The sequence below is a fragment of the Phalacrocorax aristotelis genome, chromosome 2 (genome assembly GCF_949628215.1).
Source record: "Phalacrocorax aristotelis chromosome 2, bGulAri2.1, whole genome shotgun sequence".
Lineage (NCBI taxonomy): Eukaryota > Metazoa > Chordata > Aves > Suliformes > Phalacrocoracidae > Phalacrocorax > Phalacrocorax aristotelis.
The window spans coordinates 124,795,562-124,816,225 of NC_134277.1; the positions used below are offsets into that span (position 1 = coordinate 124,795,562).

General features: G+C 40.1%; 1 protein-coding gene across 1 annotated transcript in view; it reads right to left on the reverse strand.

Moving 5' to 3' along the window:
- TCEA1 (transcription elongation factor A1) overlaps positions 1-18,005 on the reverse strand; it is a 29,268-nt gene extending 11,263 nt beyond the window's left edge. Inside the window, exons 1-3 of the mRNA XM_075085021.1 lie at positions 17,546-18,005; positions 11,408-11,470; positions 5,431-5,536 (exon numbers count right to left, since the gene is read on the reverse strand). Coding sequence (XP_074941122.1) covers positions 5,431-5,536; positions 11,408-11,470; positions 17,546-17,971 — 595 coding nt within the window. The 5' untranslated portion in view covers positions 17,972-18,005. The remainder of the gene's footprint in view (positions 1-5,430; positions 5,537-11,407; positions 11,471-17,545) is intronic.
- Positions 18,006-20,664: the final 2,659 nt, after the last annotated feature.

Genomic DNA, 20,664 nt, shown 5'->3' on the forward strand with positions numbered 1-20,664 from the left:
AGTATTCTCCTAAGTGTTTAAGCCACTCATTCTATGGATCATAAATTGGAAAGCACCGAGGAGAGGAGATCCAGTGTCAAGCAGCATTTATTCTTGAACTCACACATTAATAAGGATTTCTTATTTTATTTTAGTAAGACAAACCTTGTATTGACAAATGAACAGAATGCAGTTAGCAGCCTGCTAGAGAGCATTTCAACTATCCTCTGGGGAAAGGAAAAAAAAAAATTAGCCGTGAGAAGCTAAAAGTCCCTACTAATTGACTTATTTTACATTCAACAGCCAGGCTCTTAACGCAAAGGAAAAATGACAACTAATTGGAAGGACAACCAACGACAGAAATTCTAACAAAGTAAGATGGAAAAAATGGCCCTTCTGTCAAAGATATTCAAAAATTTCAACGAGCAAGTGATTCACATCAGGAAGTCTACAGAACATCATAAATATTTATAAAATATAAATTACATGTTGTTTTAAAGAGGTACAAAATACAGAGAACAGGCTCATAACATGAATTGACTATCAGCTATTGGAATAAGATTATCAAATTCTGACTACTGCATTGCAGTTTCTATCTGGGACTTGCAATTAACTTGAAAGATACTTCTACCTTTTCCAGTGAAATAATCTCTCCAACATAAAACATAACATTACAGTATTCTTTGTTATCAGAACAAAATTTTTAATGTAATATTATATGGCCAGAGATAACATAATTAATCTGAATGTTAGATGCCATTAATACTTCATCATAGATTCTTCTAATTATCTTACAAGTGAAACCAAGACATTTGCTAATAGCAAGAAAAAATTAGAAAATAAAAAGATGTTATTAAATTAGAAATTTAACTTTAAATTACAAAATTTTTGAAAGTAAGAATTTTCCAGAAATATTAATGAAAGATGGTTAGTTATCCCCTGGAAGCATTCAGAATTTGATTTAGTAGGTTACCTTCTGTTACTGATTCAGATATCACCACCAAAACTTGGAAAGTTTTCCAAGTATTCTGTTTAAATAAGTTAAAGGCAAGAGATATGAGAACAGGTAACAGATGGCACAGCCATTAATTTAATGATGACCCTCATATTTAATAATTCTTTAGGTCCCACTTTCCAGACCCTGACCAAAATAATCCTGAGATGCACAAGCACCTACACTTTTCAGCAATTCCTCTGCAAAATGTAGTAAGATATGAAGGTAATATCAGAATAGCTTCTTCCCAGTAGTAGCATGGGGAGGAATAATATCTAAAATCTATAAATAAACAACAAAACCATGAACTGTGTCATTTTTAAAGATTTTTTTATCATAAGTGACAGAAGAGCATGACACATTAACAACTCTGCTACACGGTTTTTTTCCTCCTATGCGGTATGATGTAATTTGCATCATGTCTTATTATCTCTCCATTGATAATCCGAACAAATTATAGATCTACTAATGTACATGGAACAGTTCCAAACATACATTTGACAAGCGGCGATTTCCACGGCTTATACTTGATATGGAAATGAAACTACTAAAACTATTTTTGCACTCGGTTCTACCTGGTATCTTATAAAGACGTGTTCTTATCAATACTAAACAACACTATTAGACTGTAATTTAGGAACTTGTTTTGTCAATAACAATTTTTTTGAGCAAAGCAAGTAGGTTAGTAGATGTCCTTGAACAACTTTACCTAATGACAGCATTAACATACCTGTAAGACAGCCCTAGACTGCACCAGCTTGCTCCAGTAGAATCAAACTCAGGTTCAGAGTAACAAAGGATTGTATGAATGAAGTAATCCAAGTAAAACTCTTCTGTGAGGTCTGGCTGGTGTTATCTTCTCTTGACAACATCAAGCACTTAAGCATTCTCTTAAAATAAAATTACTCAGGCATGCACTTTTTTTGAAACAGGCATTTCAATATATTCATGGCCCCATTTTTAGTTTTTATTACTGGCAATAGATGATCACACTTGCACTTAATGTCAGAGTATTGTCCAATCATTCTGCATTTCCAGTTCAGGACATAAACTTACTGGAGTTAAGTTTACTTATTTAGAGGTTGGACTTTTCTTTTTCACTGTATACTCTTGGAGTTCAGTAATTATTTGCAATGAAGAACGTTATATTCCTTAAAGAATTTTTTTGTTATTCTTTTTCAATATAAAGGAACACTCCTCATAACCTAAACGGGTGCACATAGATTCATTATCTGCACAGCATACTCTATACACTCAGCTACTTGGCAAAACAATCTTTGTTTGCAAATCTTGTGTTATAACTGAACAGCACTTTATTCAGAGAGCAGAATTTGCTTCCTTATGTAAATTGTGACCAACCTGGCCGTGTGGTTTAACGTTCTTACAGCAACATCTGAAAGTGATCTTCCACTGTAGCTCAGTGAGTCACTTCAGACAACGCTTGCAAGCCGTCTGCTCAGAAGCTTCCGACCCCTCTGAATAAACCACTGGTAACCTGGCACAGCTCTGGTCAAGCCACACACATCTGGTGATTCACAACCTTACTTTGATTTCTTCTCATGTTTCCCATGCACTCTTAAAACGTAAGTTCCAAAAGCATTCAACTTAGACAGTACATGCAGCCTGAACAGTCAACGATTCTTGCCTAAATGCAAAATGTCATTTATAAAAATAACTCACAAAGACTTCAGATCTCTGTGTACAATGCTTGGTACGATTAACAGCTGTCCGCTTCTGTTGTCATCTTTGATCCATACCATTTTACATGCACTATAAACAGCATAATCGAAACTGATTTCTCAAGCAGCTCAACATATGGTATTTCGTATTCTTCTGAGAAAGTCAAAACTAATGATAAAACAGAATAAGAGTACTTTGTAAGATTCCCACCCATACTTCACACGGCCCAGATACCCTATCTTCCACAGTCATGAGATTTTAAGTTCTAATGAATTATCGAGTGGTGAAACGAGAGGTGGAAGATTTGCCCTACTACGCTTCATTATATCGTCTACATTATGATCAAGGAAAATTTAGCTACGTACGTTTTGCATACAAGCAGTGCTGTGTTTTCAGGAAATAATTTGATTTTATATATTAAGTGCACAACCACACTGTACTAGACCTGGCACAATAATGTACACACAATAATATCTGCCTGTAACAAAAATTAGGGCATGAACACCGGTCACACACCCACTGACTCAAGAAGGAAGTATTCAGTTCTGATTTATGTAAAATATTTGCTATTTACTTCCAAGTTCATCACGTTTGACTTCACCTGATGTAAGCAGCCTTCAGTAAAGTCTCCCAACTGTCTTAAAACAATCTGAATGTGGCAAGCCATCAAAAGGGAAAGGTCCACCTTTCCCCAGCTGTATGTTATACTGCAGTCCTTGTACGGAAGCAGTAACTGCAAACAGGCTGGATCAAGAAACCGATACAGTTTAATCTAAACCAGAAGAAATTAACAAAACAATTGGTTTCCAACTGGTCAGTTCCCAGCTCTGGCGTCCTGGATAGCTCCCAGAGCACTACTGGTAGGAGGGAACAAGGAGGCACCTGTGCAGAAGGGAAGCCAAGACCACCCCTTTCAGCAGCCACCTACACCCAGATTGACCTGCCATGACCTTCAGGCACCACAGTCTGATTCCAAACTTCTACAGCATGAACACCCTCCGGTCCTCAGGCAGGAATAACAGTCTCCGTGTTTCACAATGTTTGAACCCTTAAAGATCAGTCAGCTATAAGTAACAAAATATTAAGACAAGTTTGACTGACTTCAGAGACAGAAGACTACTTTTACTGTCTCAACAAATAAATAGCAATTCCTTTGCTCAAAGGACAGCGATACCCAGAAGGGTTAGCCCCCCCTCAAAAAGCAGTATCTTAGGGCAGTCCCAAAAGCTGAGAATTCAGGGAGGGGGGAAGAGCAGTTCCTCTACTTTGCTGCCTAAACTAAGTTGCAGTATCAAAAAATTTGAACTTTACAGAAAAAAAAAAACAACCAAACTGTGATAGGGCCTTTTTTTTTTTTTTTTAACTGAAATTAATATCCTGGGAGCTAGGTCACTCAATCCAGATGCTGCTTTTAGAAGTCTTTAGAGTAACTCAAGGTAATATGCAAATCCATTTCTCCACTTATGTATCTTACCACGTTTATGCTCTGGTTATAACACAGTTGGACTTCAAGTTCTAAGTGGGAATTTAAACATTAAAAGTACATTATTTCCACTATTTACCAGTGACCTCAGAAATAATTATAATTTTTGTGGTTCAAAAAGTATCTTATCACCATATCTAGTATTATCTGAATTTAATTACTAAAACTAACCTAATTAGTATAATTATATAGTATAATATAAGTATATATAACTTTCTAGAAGTAGGTTAAAAAAAAAGTCTGCTGTAGAGGTTGCTGCTTCTTACTAGAATACAAAAGTTGAGAGCTGTCACAAATTGTCCATTTCTATATACACATCCTGTCAGACTGGTACAAAGTCATTTCTACACCATTTATGAGAGTAATAAGGTATCTGATAAAATACCTCACAGTTGCTAAAAATTAGGCTGATTTCGAATGCAGGGAACTCTAACACCTGCTGGTATTTAGCATATTTTTTCTAGACAGACTGGTAAATACTTAAATCAGTAGAAAATAACGTAAACTGTATTCTGTTTCGAAATTCTAAGCTTCCTAAATTGTATTTTACCTAAAATAGGACACAAAGAAATAAAAGAGTACAGCACAGGGCACGAACAAAAATATCTGGACACAGTTTGAGATTTAAGTGTTTTCAAGTATATTAAGTACTACAAAATACCCTTGAATAAAACCCTGCCAACAGAAAGGTTTCATTAACTGCATTCATTGCTTTAAGGGAAATTAAAAAGTACTAACTCACTAATTATTAAGTTGCTTAAAACTATAAAGGTTTTAGAAAGTGCAGATCTATTTCTCACTACCTGTAAGTTCTAACAGATTTTTAAAGTCAATTTTTTTTTTTTACCAGTTTTTCCTCTTCACAAATCACTTTATAACCAAACTTCAAAGCCTCCACACTCTCATATGAGATTTTGCACAAGTTCTTCAGAATACCTGTTATATTTGACACAGGAAATAGTCAAGAACAGGTTCGTTAGCGCTTAGTACTGCAGTACAGTCACTCTAGTCAACAGCAGGCAAGACGACTTCAGAAATGAGTCATGTCACAGAAGCCGACTTCCTACTGCTGCCAGCCCCAATAAAAATATATTAACTTTTTCTCTGAATGCACTTTCACAGTAATGCACTAGTGATAGTCAAAGAGTAAAAAACAACTACATCACTGCAGAAAGTTTCCATACTTACACAGGAGCACAAATATATCTAAAGCAAGGCAGCGTCAAGGATTTGCACCAAGGCTGCATACAGTTAAAACATGCAAGAGCATGGAAAAAAGTTTGTGTCACCATACCTAACAGTTTCTTCCAAGACTTGATCAGAGATTTTGCTAAAGATGTAACTTCTTCATCTGTGCTTTGCTTGCGTATCGCATTCACTGACATTCCAATTCTGGTAGACTGCAAGAGAAAAAAATATACACTATAAAAGGTGACATGAAGATAATTTAACACATAAACATGTGTAAAGTTGTACTTCAACATCGTTTTTTTAAAGTATCTTTTTTTGCTTTGTTTTTGGTTTTGCGGCGAGCTTTATTAAGAATATCAGGATGAAATGCTGCAAGCCTTTACAAAACTTATTTTAGCAACATGGACATTTTAAAAAGAAATACAACAGTATTACCATTTGTTTCCATCGGAGAAGTTTGGGGCCGGGGAGGGTGAAGGGGTGGGACAGGAGGATTAAGGGGAGTCAATCAGAAGATTTTTGCTCCCAAACAATTTCAAAAAGCTCTGCAGAACTACTTAACTACACTAAGTATGACATTCAAAATATCTAACCATGTGAAAAATCATACATACATCCTAACGCTATATAAAATTTTAGCAAAGGTTCTAGCCTCAAAACGTTATTTTTATGTGAAGCTAGGACTGCGTTTATATTTTGGCATGATCAGAAGCTTGCCAAGTACTTCAGTGACTTCATACTCTTAGAATTCCCATTTAGTGGCTGTAGAAGAAGCTGCAGTATCAGTTGGGAGCAACCACGTTTTAAATTACTAATAATTTTGGCAATACTGAAATTCTTTAAAACCCTAAGCACAGAGAGTTCTGCTTTTAGATAGAAATGGTAAGACTAGCCTACTCTGAAAAGGCCAAGACTGTGACAGGCTTTAAACTTTTGGCACTACTGCCACCTACAGAGTGAAGAGGAGATTCATTTACAATCCACTCCTTTGAAGACACAGAAGATGAGGACACAAATCTAGCTCAGCAGCAACACAAGCTTCATTTTATAAGACTTCTGACTAACATGTTAATCCAACAAGTAGAACATTTCCATGCTTTTAGTTTCATGAGATGAGAAGTGTTTACCAATACAAGTAAGTATTTTATTACCATTTCATACTTGGATGACTTTTTAAAAAACTGTTCTTAAGATGCTCGGTTTTGTTGCATTTACTATTTACAGGACTCACTAAATATAAATAATTCTACTTACTTTAGCAGTAGTTCATCATAAATTTCCTTCTCCTTTAAAGGAAAATTTAAATTTTTGTGGCTTGCTAAAAATGGAAATGATTTGCTCCTGTAAATTACTCCTTACAACCCACACACCACTTTTGTGGGCACCATAGATGTGCTAAATAACTGGCAATGTATTGAAATATTCAGTAGCTATTTCAGCAAACAAAACACATCAAATAACCTCAGGTCTGAGCATCAGCTCTAAACATGTATTTTGAATTAAAGAAAACAGATGGTTACTTACCTGTAACTAAAGTGTTTCAAGATGGACTCTGCTCACTCAGACTAACAGTACTGGCCAACTCTCCTGACATGCTAAAAACATACTCTGGATATTATATTCAGACAATAAAGAATAACATGTGCTTGGAACTCCACAAAACACTCATTATAGCTGAATGAGAAAAATGTATCTACCAAAAAAAAACCCGAAACCACCTTCCACTGATAACTGGGTCCAACCACAGCCTACTCTCATCAGCAAAAAGGAAAGACACCAACTTAGACTAAATTAGGTAAGTAAAACTCAAACTCAAGTAAAACTCAAAATTAAGTGGATAAATCAATTTCTTCCTCTGATCACACATGAGAAACAGATTATGGCAACTGTCTAAACTGCCGTGTTTCTTAAGGCAGTACATAAACAGTTCATTTGTTTGCTTTTATACACCACTTGATCTGGCCTCTCCTAAGGAGAGGGGAAGGAATGATCTACCAATTTATTTGCCTGCAAACTGACACGGGTAATCACAAAAGATCAGCATTATATTCTCAAAACAACTGTGCTTTAATAACAAACCCGCTGTCAGCGTTTGATACTTCCTCAGTCTCCCAGCCTCCGGGGCTATTCTTGTGACAGCCATTTTAAGGGGAAAACTCCGGTATTTCTGCCTAGCCCAGTGTAACCGGTGCAATTGCTTTATCTTTGTGCCAATTTATAAGTGTGCAGATATATGAAAGCCTTCCTCACCCTGTGCAAAATGCATTTTTAATGGATCACTCCTCCCCACTTCAAATTCTAGAGCACTATTCATCTGCTTTCTGGGAGTAAAGAGGCTCAGAGACAGCTTAAGGCAGCTGTTTTCACCCCTGAGGTGTTCAAGTTGTAGGCCAAGCAGCCTTTGGTTGGTACGAGCAACAATTAGCATAAGCAACCTATGACTGAACCCAAAGCAAAGCATATGGCGGCAGCTACTCTTCCCTAAACCAGTCCAAATGAGAAAATGTCAGGAACATAGCTGGGGAAAAGCAACCACTGAAGCAAGCAGAGCTGTTACCAGCTTTGAACTGGAAGAGAGTATGAGGACAGAGAATACGTGAGCACCTGGACCAAAGCAGAGCCAAATCAGCCTCTGAAGAATAACCATCTCCAGGTCCCAGGTCTCCCTGGCTCGCCAATGAACTGGCAAGAAGTCATTAACGAGGACTGTACCTCACAGCCTAGTTCTGCATACATGTGTGTAATTTCCAGTAAAACCTGTTTGTTAAAATAAAGACCGTCTGTCTCACTCGCTGTTTAGCTGCACGCTACCCACAATTAGCAGCAGAGACACGATGCCTGTAATACTGTGTGGCTGCTAAACAGATTTGCAATTCTGACCACCAGATAAATCACGTGTGAGGAAGGCTACTGGCTCCCTGCCTAGCTGAGCAAGGATCTGCTCCCTTACATAAAACTTGTTAGATGTGACAGAGTCATATTATCGTCTGTAACCACTTCAGCTTTCTGTGACAAAAATCACGCAGACACAAGACACAAGTCCAGACTACTGACACACACCTTCCTATTCCACGTACCTGTAGACTGTTCAGAGGAACTCGCCAGATCAGGCTGAAGCAACAGTCATGTTATGGGAAAAACTGTCACTTCTCTTATTACACAGGAATAATGAAACTGTATCAGCTAGCAGTGCTTTTCTCAATGTAGCCAGCTTTCAAAACTGCTTAAGAATGGGTGCGGATGTACGCTTCTCACTTGTGTCCTGTGTTTCATCAGTTCAAACACATCAATAGATATCTCAGTCTACACAGAGGAAGTTCGTGCTCCTGCTTTCTCACATTCATCACCCTCCCTCACATCAGCACACCAATGATCCACTACCAGAACGATGCATATGATTACTTTGCATTTCAACTGTTTCTCTGAGTCCTCCATTGTTTAAGCAAATCTGGGAGACTAACATAGAAAGTTTACAGCAGACTTCACACATTTATAGAACTCTCAACAAAAATAACATACATTTGAATATACACATGTCACTAAATGCAATCTCATGCAGCGGAACTGTTTTGAATACAGAAGTGGATACTTAAGAAAAACTTCTTAACTAAACTACAGTCAATCTGCTATGCAAGAGTACGCTAAAATACCTGATCCCTTTAGACCTACTGTAACACAGAGAAATCTTTACAAATTCATACGGTGCCTGCCCCAATACAGAAGAAAGATCTTTTACTGCAAATACTATTTCACTCTAAAAACAAGTACCTGTAATATGGATGGGAATAAACAAGCTTCTTTCAAGTACGATAGAAAACAGGGCAGAATTAATACGCAACCCTATATAAATTAAGTCAGGGTCACACAAATACCCTAAAAGGCACAGTTGAGTGAATCTGTACTTAACAAGATTAAGAGTCCTCCTCCACTGATAACATTACTAAGTTTTTCATTGCAACTAAAAAAAGAATAAATCATCTACTCGTACATTTTTCAGATCCTCATGGTTCAAGGGTAAAATTGTTCTGCTGTTCTGTGTAAACTTTACCCTTCTAGTCTCACTCTTCACACTAGGCAGAACAGGTTTGCATAGCAGCATTTACAGAATTTCTGGAGAACTCACAGAGACATTTTTCATTCCAAAGGCAAAAAACATTATTACACAAATACTACGTATTAAGCCCTGCACAGAGACACTCAAAAGAATCAGGTTAACAGAGGGTTCTTCTGGGTTTTGTTGTCATTTTGTGTGGGGCTTGAGGGTTATTTTCAGCGGGGTGTTGGTTTGGATTTTTTTTAAGGAAGGAGGCTGGACATAGGGGAGAAGGTTGCAGCATTCTATCAGCCATGCTCATTCATGCATGAAGGTGACACTTTCAAATCCCTCTTTGCTGTCACAAACAGTATTATTCTGCAAATATGTGGGATGCATACGTCAAGAATGACATTGCTACTGACACTTGAGATTTGAACTTTATAACTAATTCCTTATCTGTGACCAAGTGCAAGGTCCTGCATCTGGGGAGGAACAACCCCACGCACCAGTAAAGGCTGGGGGCTGAGCTACTGGAAAGCAGCTCTGTTGAGAAGGACCAGGGAGTGCTGGTGAACAGCAAGCTGACCATGAGCCAGCACTGTGCCCGGGATGCATTAAAAGGAATGTGGCCAGCAGGTCGAGGGAGGTTATCCTCCCCCTCTGCTCTACCCTGGTGAGGCCACATTTGGAGTACTGTGGCCAGTTTTGGGTCCCCCAGTTTAAGGAGGACAGGGAACTGCTTGAGCAAGTCCAGCAGAGAGCTACCAAGATGATCAGGGGACTGGAGCATCTCCCTTATGAGAAAGGGCTGAGAGACCTGGGTTTGCTCAGCCTGGAGAGGAGATGACTGAGGGGGGATTTCATAAATACCTATAAATACCTAAAGGCTGGGCGTCAGGACAATGGGACTAGGCTCTTTTCAATAGTGCCCAATGACAGGACAAGGGGCCATGGGCACAAGTTGGATTACAGGAAGTTCCACCTCAATATGAGAAGAGAGCTTCTTTCCTGTGAGGGTGCCAGAGCAGTGGAACAGGCTGCCCAGGGAGGCTGTGGAGTCTCCTTCCCTGGAGACATTCAAACCCCACCTGGACGCGTTCCTGTGCCCCCTGCTCTAAATGTCCCTGCTCAAGCAGGGGGGTTGGACAAGATGATCTCCAGAGGTCCATTCTAACCCCTACCATTCTATGATTCTGTATTAATTGACACTTAGAAAAAAGTTACATTTCAGCCTCTTCCCATTTAAGCGCCTACCACAGCAAACCAGGTCTTACATTTACCTCTGCCATTTGAAAACCTTCAGAGATTGGAAATAATCTAGTCATTTTGGAAGAGAAGTTGTTAATTGATAAATTACATGACAAACTCTGAAACTTGACAAAGGAAGCTCACTGAGCTACTTTTTGAAAGAATTTATAAATTATATATAAAATACTATGTTGGAGATGTAGATATAAGCCTAATTAGAGAGTATGCATGCAAGTGAGAGAGATTGTACCACACCATCACTCCTGGCCAGGGGAGTAAAAGGGGAGGAGGAGGACTATGATTACCTTAAGAAATACACTGCTCAGAGTTATGTGGGGTAGAAAAAAAATGGAAACTGTCAAATACAACTTGCCTGAAGTTATGAACTATGCTTCTCTTCACTTAAAATCCAAAACCAGAACTAACTACATAAGAAAAGTAAGTAACAGCTGAGGTTAAATTCATTCTCCTTCAGACAGAAGGAAACACATCACATTTGTGTTAGTAAGAACGCAAGATAAATTTATAAGAAGCTCTTCCCCTTTGTCCATGACAAAATTCACTATTTTCAACTTAAACAGAAAGATAAGCTTTAAGAGCTTGCTACTGGAAGAAAACACTTAAGTGCCCCAAATCAGCATGAACTAAGACTAGCTACCCTATAACAACACTGATTCCTCCAAGGAGTTTCTACATAGGAATCTACTTTAATAGTGCTATCTTCTTCCAAACATGCTGGCTTCACCTTCATCATTATGGAGTTAATATTTGAAACATAACAATAAGAAAATCATACCTGTAACAACTCAAGGGTCATGGGAATATTTTTAAGCTCTTTCAATAAATCAAGTGCTCCAGCCTGGGGGGGGAGAAAAAAAAAAAAAGTCAATTCAGCAGCGATCAGGTACATTAAATATAACACCAACGACATACTCTTATCTGCCTTCAAGGTCCCAGACTGCATACAAACCATCAGTTCCCAATTTATCCACAAAACAACAAAAGGACAAGGAATGTTCTGCTTCACAAACTCTAAACATTAACAAGCCTTAACTCAGAAATTGAAGTATTCACTCAAAGACTAGAGAAGTTTTATCCCACATAATTCAATGCCAGTTAAAGCATTCTGTCAATTACTACTTAACCAACGCACATCCTCAAGAAAACAGCCTCAAGGGTACTTCACTTAACGGCATCAGAAACAAGCCAGACAACAACAGCAATTTTCAGTTCAGAACAACCTCACCTGTTTTCACACAAGAACTTGGAGTTGAGCAGCTCTGCAAAGTCCATCAATAGCACACATATATATATGCACATTTAACAATATATATAAAGCATATATAGCCAACATTCTTAACTGTATTTGCAGTGGTGTGGTGAAGCCAGAGAAGTCTACTGGTTTAAAAACTGTGATCAGAGTACACTATTTTACTAGACACAGCTGCAGTTTCCCCAACAGAAAGAGATGACTCTGTCAGTGTGTCTACCAACAAATGTCCAAATAAAGCAAGCTGAGCAAGACTTGCTTTCAAGCTTTATTTTCAACTATCAAGTTTAAATATTATTTCAATGAAATACATAGATTAGGCTGCACAGATTAGTGCAGACAACACTCTGCAGCCTATACCAGGCTAGCCAAGTGTCAACACATTCCAAACTAGAAGCCAGAGCCCATCCTAATGTGCTGTAACCTCTGAGCTAATGCACTTGCCTATTATTCAGCTGTCATGGGTTTTCCTTTTTATCTTTTCCCCTAAGACCCATAAGGAAAGGTACAAACTAATACTTTTAAGCAGCAACTTTCTCAACAGATGAGTTAATTTCAGCGATTATACTGCTAGGCTTTAATAAACTCTATACATGGCTACTCTGACTAACAATTCGTATCAGTCAACAATAACATTCCTTGGCAATTTGGCCCTACTTAAAAAAAGAGTTTTCATAAATGTGAGCTCCATAATTTATTTTAATCTCTAGAACCTTCATTATCTACCAACTCTGCTTAAGCAGAGCTCTGCACATCCACTTCTTACTGTGCACACAGGTTGTCAGGCTGTAGCAACGTTCTAAGGGTTGAGATAATTTTGCTGTTATTCAAGTGCACATGGTTCTGAACCTGTGAGCTATGAACAGTAAGAAGGTAACTGCCTTTGCATATAACAGGCCACTCTGCCCAGGCTAATTCTTCCTGCCTTTTTTTTAAATTCACAAGGTCTGGAAATTAACCCCACAAAATTTCCATCTCGCCGATCTCTGGAATTTGATTCCTTTCTCTTTCCTTACCTCTCTCTCAACTCAACCCATTTTGTTCAATGTGCATTTTGCTTGCCTTTATTTTTAAATTCTCCCTAATCAACCTCTAATATGACACCTGTCACAAGGAAACTCATGTAATCTCCTGCTGCATCTGCAGGTCTTATAATTTAACCGCTAAAGATAGCCCATAAAATAACCACCAAGAGGCTGAGAAAGATGAAAGTGGAACTTCTGTGTCCAAACAGGCACAGCTTTGGACACTTTCAAACATCTGCTACAACCTGTTCTTTCAACACATATGACAGCAAAGCAGCCTCTAAAAACAAACATGTCACTATGTCCCACCTTACACAGGCCCAATTCACTTACAAAACCAAAGTTTTGCTATTCTGCCATCAGAGCAAAAAGTCTTGTTTAACTTTTATTCATGATATACAAAACTTCTCCAGTTTTAACCGTAGAATTTTAGCAGCAATGATGCAAGACTGGGAAATGTCATGCTGTTTTCAGGTGCTAAATTGAGTAAGCATACTAAACCATTTCTTTCTCTAAACAGCCATAAGCATGGTTTCTTCTGTGCAAACATAGATCCAAATAAAGCAAGTTAATTATCTTGACTGCTACAAAACAAAATAAAATTCAAGAAAACCTTCTTACCCAAAACAAATTACAAAAGTCAATGTGCCATTTTCAAAAATATAATCCAATAGCACCTAACTCCAAACCAATTAAGTTATTAGCAGCCTGAGATTTCAAAATAAACACAGGTTAGATGTAGTCTGCAATTTCGGCATAACATGATGAATATAATGCAAAGTATCACTGTCTTCACCTCACCTTAGAAATACAATCTAGTCAAAATTTCTTTGCCTCTAGAATCCCTTTCCAATTGTACATGTCAAAACAACTTTATTATTCCCAGTCTAAACATTTTCCAAAACTAGTAACTTGATACATAGGAGGTTAACAAACCATGCAACAAGTAAAATAAAACCCAGATACTCTCTACACAGATGTTACCCACATTTCATGCTGTTTTCAGTACCAAATTACCAAAACCTCTAATGCACTAATGCTTTCTAAGCCTTCACTCTTCTCTATTCAATTATTTTAAGTGTACCAAGAATTAGATGCCTTAAAATTAGATTTGAGTTTAAACTCACAGCAACCACACAGTTTTTCATAACCACCTTTCTTAGCATAAAGTCAAATGCCGTCTTTTCCTCAAAACCAGAGTGGAAGTTGCACACTAAAACTTGTAATTCCTATTTTTCTAATGTAACGTAAGACTCCTCAGTTTAAAAAAAACCCCAACCATTAAGAACATTATTATAAATCTTCTTTTAAAGGCTCTTCTGTAATTTTACAGAAAATGAAAGACAATGCCCTGTTCTACTAGGCTGGCTGACTTCCAGTTTACCTTGTTATTTGAAATAACAGAAGTCAGTTTCATAGAGATTTAGTAGATTACTCCTCTTAGCTTCTTTCAGTTGAACAGATCAGAACACCAGAATGATGTTCTATATTCATCCTGTAAAGCTATGCTTCAGGCAATAGAAAATGGAGTATGTTTCTGAAGACAGCAGAGCTATCCAGTTATAATTCTGTTCTACTTCAGGGAGCAAACATTTAATAACACGGACAATTTCACGTTTTCTTCTCAAACTTACTCAGCTGTTCTTAATTTTTTTAATCCATGGATGCAACTTTATTTTTCATACCTATTCATTACAGCAGCTTCATTAAAGAAAGGGGTACATACGTACAACAAAAAGCTATAAAGGAAGGCACTAGATGTGTTTTAATCCAATCGCAGTTATTCTGAAGGAGAAGTAATATCTATTTCAAACATGAAACCCATATTTGAAGTAACAGCAGAAATATGAATTTCACTGTGTATTAAATACAACACTGCATTATTATTTTGTCCTTCAAAACAGAAGAACTGCATGTATCACTTCACTAAAATAGTTACGAAAAGCGCACAGGTACAATTAAATCCTTAGGCAAGGCAAATCACCAAGAGACTGACTCATGAAGGGTGTCTGCATGGCCTGCCTTTTCAGCTCATCAAAAGAAATGCCACAAGCCACAGAGTCACCTTTTGCACAGGAGATGAAGCATCTCTTGCCACTTGAGTCTTGACAACTTCAGAGTGAAAAGGTATCAAGGCTTTTTTTTTTTCTTTTATTGATGGATTTTATCAAATTATTCTCATTTGAAGACATACAGCAAATACCCGCTGTTGTTGAGTAAAAATAGAGAAAGGAATACAAGGGGTTGTCAGGAGCATAACTATCCACCAGGTACTTATATAATAATGCATTTCTCAATTCAGCTTCATCTTCACGAAACAATGAAGTACCTCTTCATAGAAAGTATCTTAATAAGTTTGCTAAAGTTTGCATTTTAACTGCACAGCAGAATTAGGTAGGAAATCACACTGTGCAATTAAAGAAGAAATACCTTATAAACGACAAAGTCTAGTACGAAAACCAGAGACATCTACTGGGTTAAATATGGCTGTACTTCCTCTCCTATCATACAGCTAAGGGGTTTTATCATGGTACACACACATGTTTCGGATCAACTGTCAGATCTCCACTATCCAGCTCAAGCCTCAGCCTTAGGAGGTTTTTGAGAGACAGCCTCAAACTAACAACAGAGCCACTTGTGTGCAGGAAGGAGCTGGACTGAATGAGCTCTGTTCCAACAAAGTACAGAAGCACAACTGCTTCTGGTGCTGCCCACGCTCTCGCTCCCGGGACAGGGGCGAAGATGAAGACCCAGCTGCTGGCTCCAGCCAGGCACAGCCTGGCCCAGCTGCGCACGCTGCGTTTGCCCACACCAGACCCGTGCTGACCCCAGCAAAGACAACGCACCACTCCCTAGAGCTTTGAAAGGTAATTAGCTCACACATGCTAGAGTGTGAATACATGTCCCCAGCTGCTGTTAGGAATTGCATCCAAACTCCTAGGCCTCCCACATCACTGAAAAATATACCGGGGCCACCAGGAACATCTCTGGTATTGCTGCAGCAATGCTTACCAGCGTCAACAGTAGCTCCCATATTATCTGGGACTTAGCATTTTCCTTCTACTGTCAGAAGTTCTTCCAAATAAAACTCAATTAATGGCACTTTATCATTCTCACTGCCAAAATACTGAAATGTTTCATAGTTGGTATGTTTTCATCTTTTCGACACCTCATAGGAAAGAGCCACTACTCCAATTTTAGAGTCAGGAAAGCGAGACCAAATTCTTTTTGTTGCAAAATCATGAGGAATACAAATAAGAAGAAAACGGGAGGAGACAAAAAGGAAAAAAATAATCAAGTGAACAAATATTAGTTGTAAAAAGTTCTTTCCACTAGATGAGACTCCTGTTTCCATATTGTATCATCAGAGAGTTCGAGCGTATTAGAGCTAAACCATACTCTGCTACAGAACATCAAGAATTTTGAAACACAACAAAGCATGGCCTGTATGTACTTGCAGTGAATTTGTTTGGATTCTGAACCAAACAAATTTCATTGGTTTAATGAAATCAGGGTATTCTATAAATATGCAAATCTTATTTAATACTGTTATTTGTAATTTCCATTACCTTAAATAGCAAAAAAAAAAAAAGGAAATCGCTGCTGCATCCATTAAGACTTCTATAAACTGAAATCCCACAGAGCTCGGTTCTGAACTGTCATTAATATTGAGCATTTAATGCACTAACATAACAGATAGAAAAAGTTTCTATACTAAAATAATAGTTTGTGAGACAAACAGCAATCACAAATATACAAGTTACAAAAAAACAACAAGATGCCTACACGGTAAAGAAGTGGCAAATGAAGTTTATAATTTACCTGTATGCTACTTTACGTGTAATCATAATCAGGTATTTGACTGTTGCTGCACACACGGATTTTACTTATTTTGACATTTTGTAGGGATAGTACAGACGTTATACGTTGCCTAAGCCAGCCCTATATGGAGGGCATACATGGAATACCACGTGAACTAAGCCAACTGAATCCTACTCGATTAAGTTCTACCTCCGTTCCGAGGCAGAATTACTTGAATTAACAAACACGGCAGGAGTTACACTCATACTCTGTTTCAGGTTTAAAACCAAAACCCAAACAGAAGAGCTTGCAGGCCCCGCCTGCCCCAGCGGTTTGCCCGCGCAGCACCGGCCGCCCCGCCGAAGCAGGACCAGGGGTTCCCAATCGCATTTTTAGTTTGCGCACCCCATCTAAAACACCAGCTTTCGTGCTTGAGGGCAAACCCAGCCCAGCTGGGAGCAGGGAGACCACCTCCGCCGCCGTCCCGCTCCGACTGGCCGGGCTTGTTCCCGCACCGCCCCGGCTGCGACCCCCGAGGGAGGCCGGTGCCCCGGCGGGGCGCGGCGGGAAGCGCCGTGTGGGGCCGGGGCCTGGCACGGACCTCTCTCCCGCGCCGGACGCCGCGCCGGAGCCGGGCGGGGGGAGTCTCTGCTCCGCCGCCGGGGGCTCCGCGTCCTCCCGGGGCGGCGACGGGGGCGCCCGGGCCGCAGGGCGGGAAAACGGAGGCGGGTGAAGGGGGCCCGGGCGCCGCCCGGTGGGAAAGGGGTGGAAGGGGGGGAGCGCGGGACTCCGCACCGCCGAGCCGAGCCGCCTCCCGCCCCGTCCCGCCCCCGCTCACCGCGTTTTTCTTCTGCACCATCTTGTCCATCTTCTTGGCGATGCGGATGATCTCGTCCTCCGTGGTCATGGCTGCGGCGGCCCACGCGGGGCCTGGGCGCTGGAGCCGGCGGAGCAGAGCCCCTCGCCTCACCTCACCTCGCCTCGCCTCCTCCCCTCGTGTCGCGGGACTCGGGTGGCGGCGGGGCCGCCGCCGAGCTCTGCGGGCAGGAGCGGAGCCAGGCCGCGGCGCAGCGCCCCGACCCAGCAGCCAGAGCGGCGGCGGCGGCGCCAGGCAGCGCGAGTCGAGCACCGGCCGCAGGAGCCAGGCAGCGCTGCCGCAGGCCGAGTCCATGAGCGCGCCGGCGGGCGGGGCCCCACGGGGTTGGGGGGGGAAGAGCTGCGTGGGGGGGCGACTCTCTCCCCCTGCCCCCCAAAGCAGTATCATTAAATGCTCCGAACTCGTACAAGGTCTCGCTTCTGGAGCCCCTAACGCCAGCTGCGGGCCGCGAGCGCTGCCAGCCGGCCTCGGCGCGCCGCCCTGGTCACACAAGTGCAAAACGCGCCATCAGGAACTCGCTGCCCTTGTTCGTGCTTTTCTTCAGCTGCCAGAGGGCTCGGAATTACAGCAGGCATTTGATTTCGTCAGCTTCAAATGGATGGAAAATCCCCTCTACCCTGTAATGGAAGAGGTTTCTTGAAGTCCATCCCTAAAGAGTTATTTTTGTATGAAATGGAGTGAGGATTTCAAAATGCAATTTTAGAGTACGTTGGAGGTTTACAAGTTCAGAGTCGGTACAACAATTGGAGATCAACTTTTGCGTTGGCCAAGTAACACACCGTGATGTGCTACAGTGCTTCCAAGACTTAAAAATAGTCTAAATCTTTTATATGTTCCAATCATAGAATCATTAAGGTTGGAAAGACCTCTAGGATCATCAAGTCCAGCCACCAACCCAACACCACCGTGCCTCCTAAACCATGCTCTGAAGTGCCACCTCTACACACTTTCTGAACACCTCCAGGGCTGGGGACTCCCTCATCTCCCTGGGCAGCCTGTTCCAATGCCTGACCACTCTTTCAGTAAAGAAATTTTCCTAATATCCAATCTAAACCTCCCATGATGCCACTTGAGGCCATTCCCTCTCATCCTATCGCTAGTTGCTTGGGAAGAGACATATCGCATTTATAAAGTTTGACAAATTTATATTATGTATCATCAATGAATCCTGTCCATCAATTGAGTGATATGCCTTGTTACCATGATTTGTTGTTGAAAAGAACAGCATCATTAAACCATTTTCACTGTAAAATAGAAGTGTTTACTGCAAGAAAATGGTAAGTGTAGCTGAAGATTATGTACAGAAAGATTATCCCCTACTAAGATCCAGGAGGGTGCTTATACATGCTGCTCAAATCTATTATTAGTAAGCAGTCAAATACCGTCAATGCCTCAGTTGTAAACCAAGGGCTGTAAAATATGTACATTTTGGAGAGGAGGTAAGCTAAGCCTTTTCCTTGAAATGACATTCAGGGAAGCCATTACTGCAAGAACTGCTGCTGCCCTTGTGTGCCATGTACAGTGCAGCAAGGCTGGCTTGTGTTTTGAAGCCACACAGAGTCAGGGCGGTTATAGGCACTTCTACATCATGCTCAATGCACACACCGGTCGCAGCATCTGCCAGCTGAAAGGCCTGCACGTACACAGACTTGTTAAAAGCAGTTAAAACTATTTGGGAGCTAGATAGGATCTTCCCACAGGTTAGATCTGGGCCATGAACTGGACAAGCAGACAGAACCTTTGTTTGCACTTTTTTGTTTGTTCTGCCCAAGGCGGTTAAAAAACCAACAAAGGAATGATTCCTTAAGGAAAAGAGCACCTTTTCTTTCAGGGACAGATTTTGGGAAGGGAAGAAAAAATAGCAGTGCTCACCACAACATTTAAGGCATTGTGCCAGTTCAGGTTTAATTCCATTTTGTCTAGATGCAGTAACCTCGTACCTGTAATAATCAACTCAGGCTAAATAAGATGCTAACCTCAAATGAAATTTATCATTATTTTTCCCACAACCACATCAATGATAAACACAGTACGCGACGTGTTTGCAGCTGAGAGCTATTGCTATGCTATATGGTAAACAAGCTTGTACGTGTTCTACAGTAGGTGCAAGTTAGGTCAGGGATAACACTACCAGAAAACTATAAATCTCACATCAGTCATGAATCATAGAATGGTTTGGGTTGGAAGAGACCTTTAGAGGTCATCTAGCCCAACCCCCCCCCCCCGCAGTGAGCAAGGACATCTTTAACTAGGTCAGTCAGTATGGTTAGTTTGAACGTTTAAGTTCTGGAATGAATTCTTGCAGTAGTAATTTCTTTAAAAAATATAATTCAACACAGTCTTCATTGGAAATGCATGAAAAGAGTTAAAAAATGCAGATTAAATCTATTAAAATCCAAAGCATATCAGGTAAGTAAATAATTGTAAATTAAATGCTATATAGGACTTACAAAAGGCCTGCTGCATGTCAATAAGGGGAAGGCAGGTCACGCTTGTTTAACTTCAAAGCTAATAAAAGTAGCATCAGAGAAATATTTCAGCAAGGAAATAAAAAGACTAACCAGATGGAAATGCATATCCTCTTTTGCAAATGGATGCATTAAAGGAAAACAAAATACAGCTCACATTATTTGTACTGCATGCTACAATATCAGAATGATACTTAATTAACTGAACCAGTACTAACCAGATTCTTTATATTAGCTGCTCTGCCATCCTCGGGACAGCAGTTCTTTATTGCAAAGAAATACACAGTGCTCTCCACGGTTGTTCTCTTTTAGCAGGTTCTAAACCAAGCAGCTTTATACAGCATCAATCTCTCCTATCACATGCCACTCTAAGTCCAAAGAACAGTAGGAGTGGGGAAAAAAGACCAAACAGAAGTTAAACTGAGCTGTAGCAAATGGAAGGCCCGATTCCTTTTAATGGCAAGATTTTCCTCAAAAATTTCTGAAACAGAAACATGCACCTCGATTAGTTGTTTCTGTTGTTCTTCAACAGATAGGGGTTTTTTATTTCCTTGGACCAGCTCTAGATTATAACGCTTCTAACTGAAGTGAGATGAAGTATCATTTTCAAAT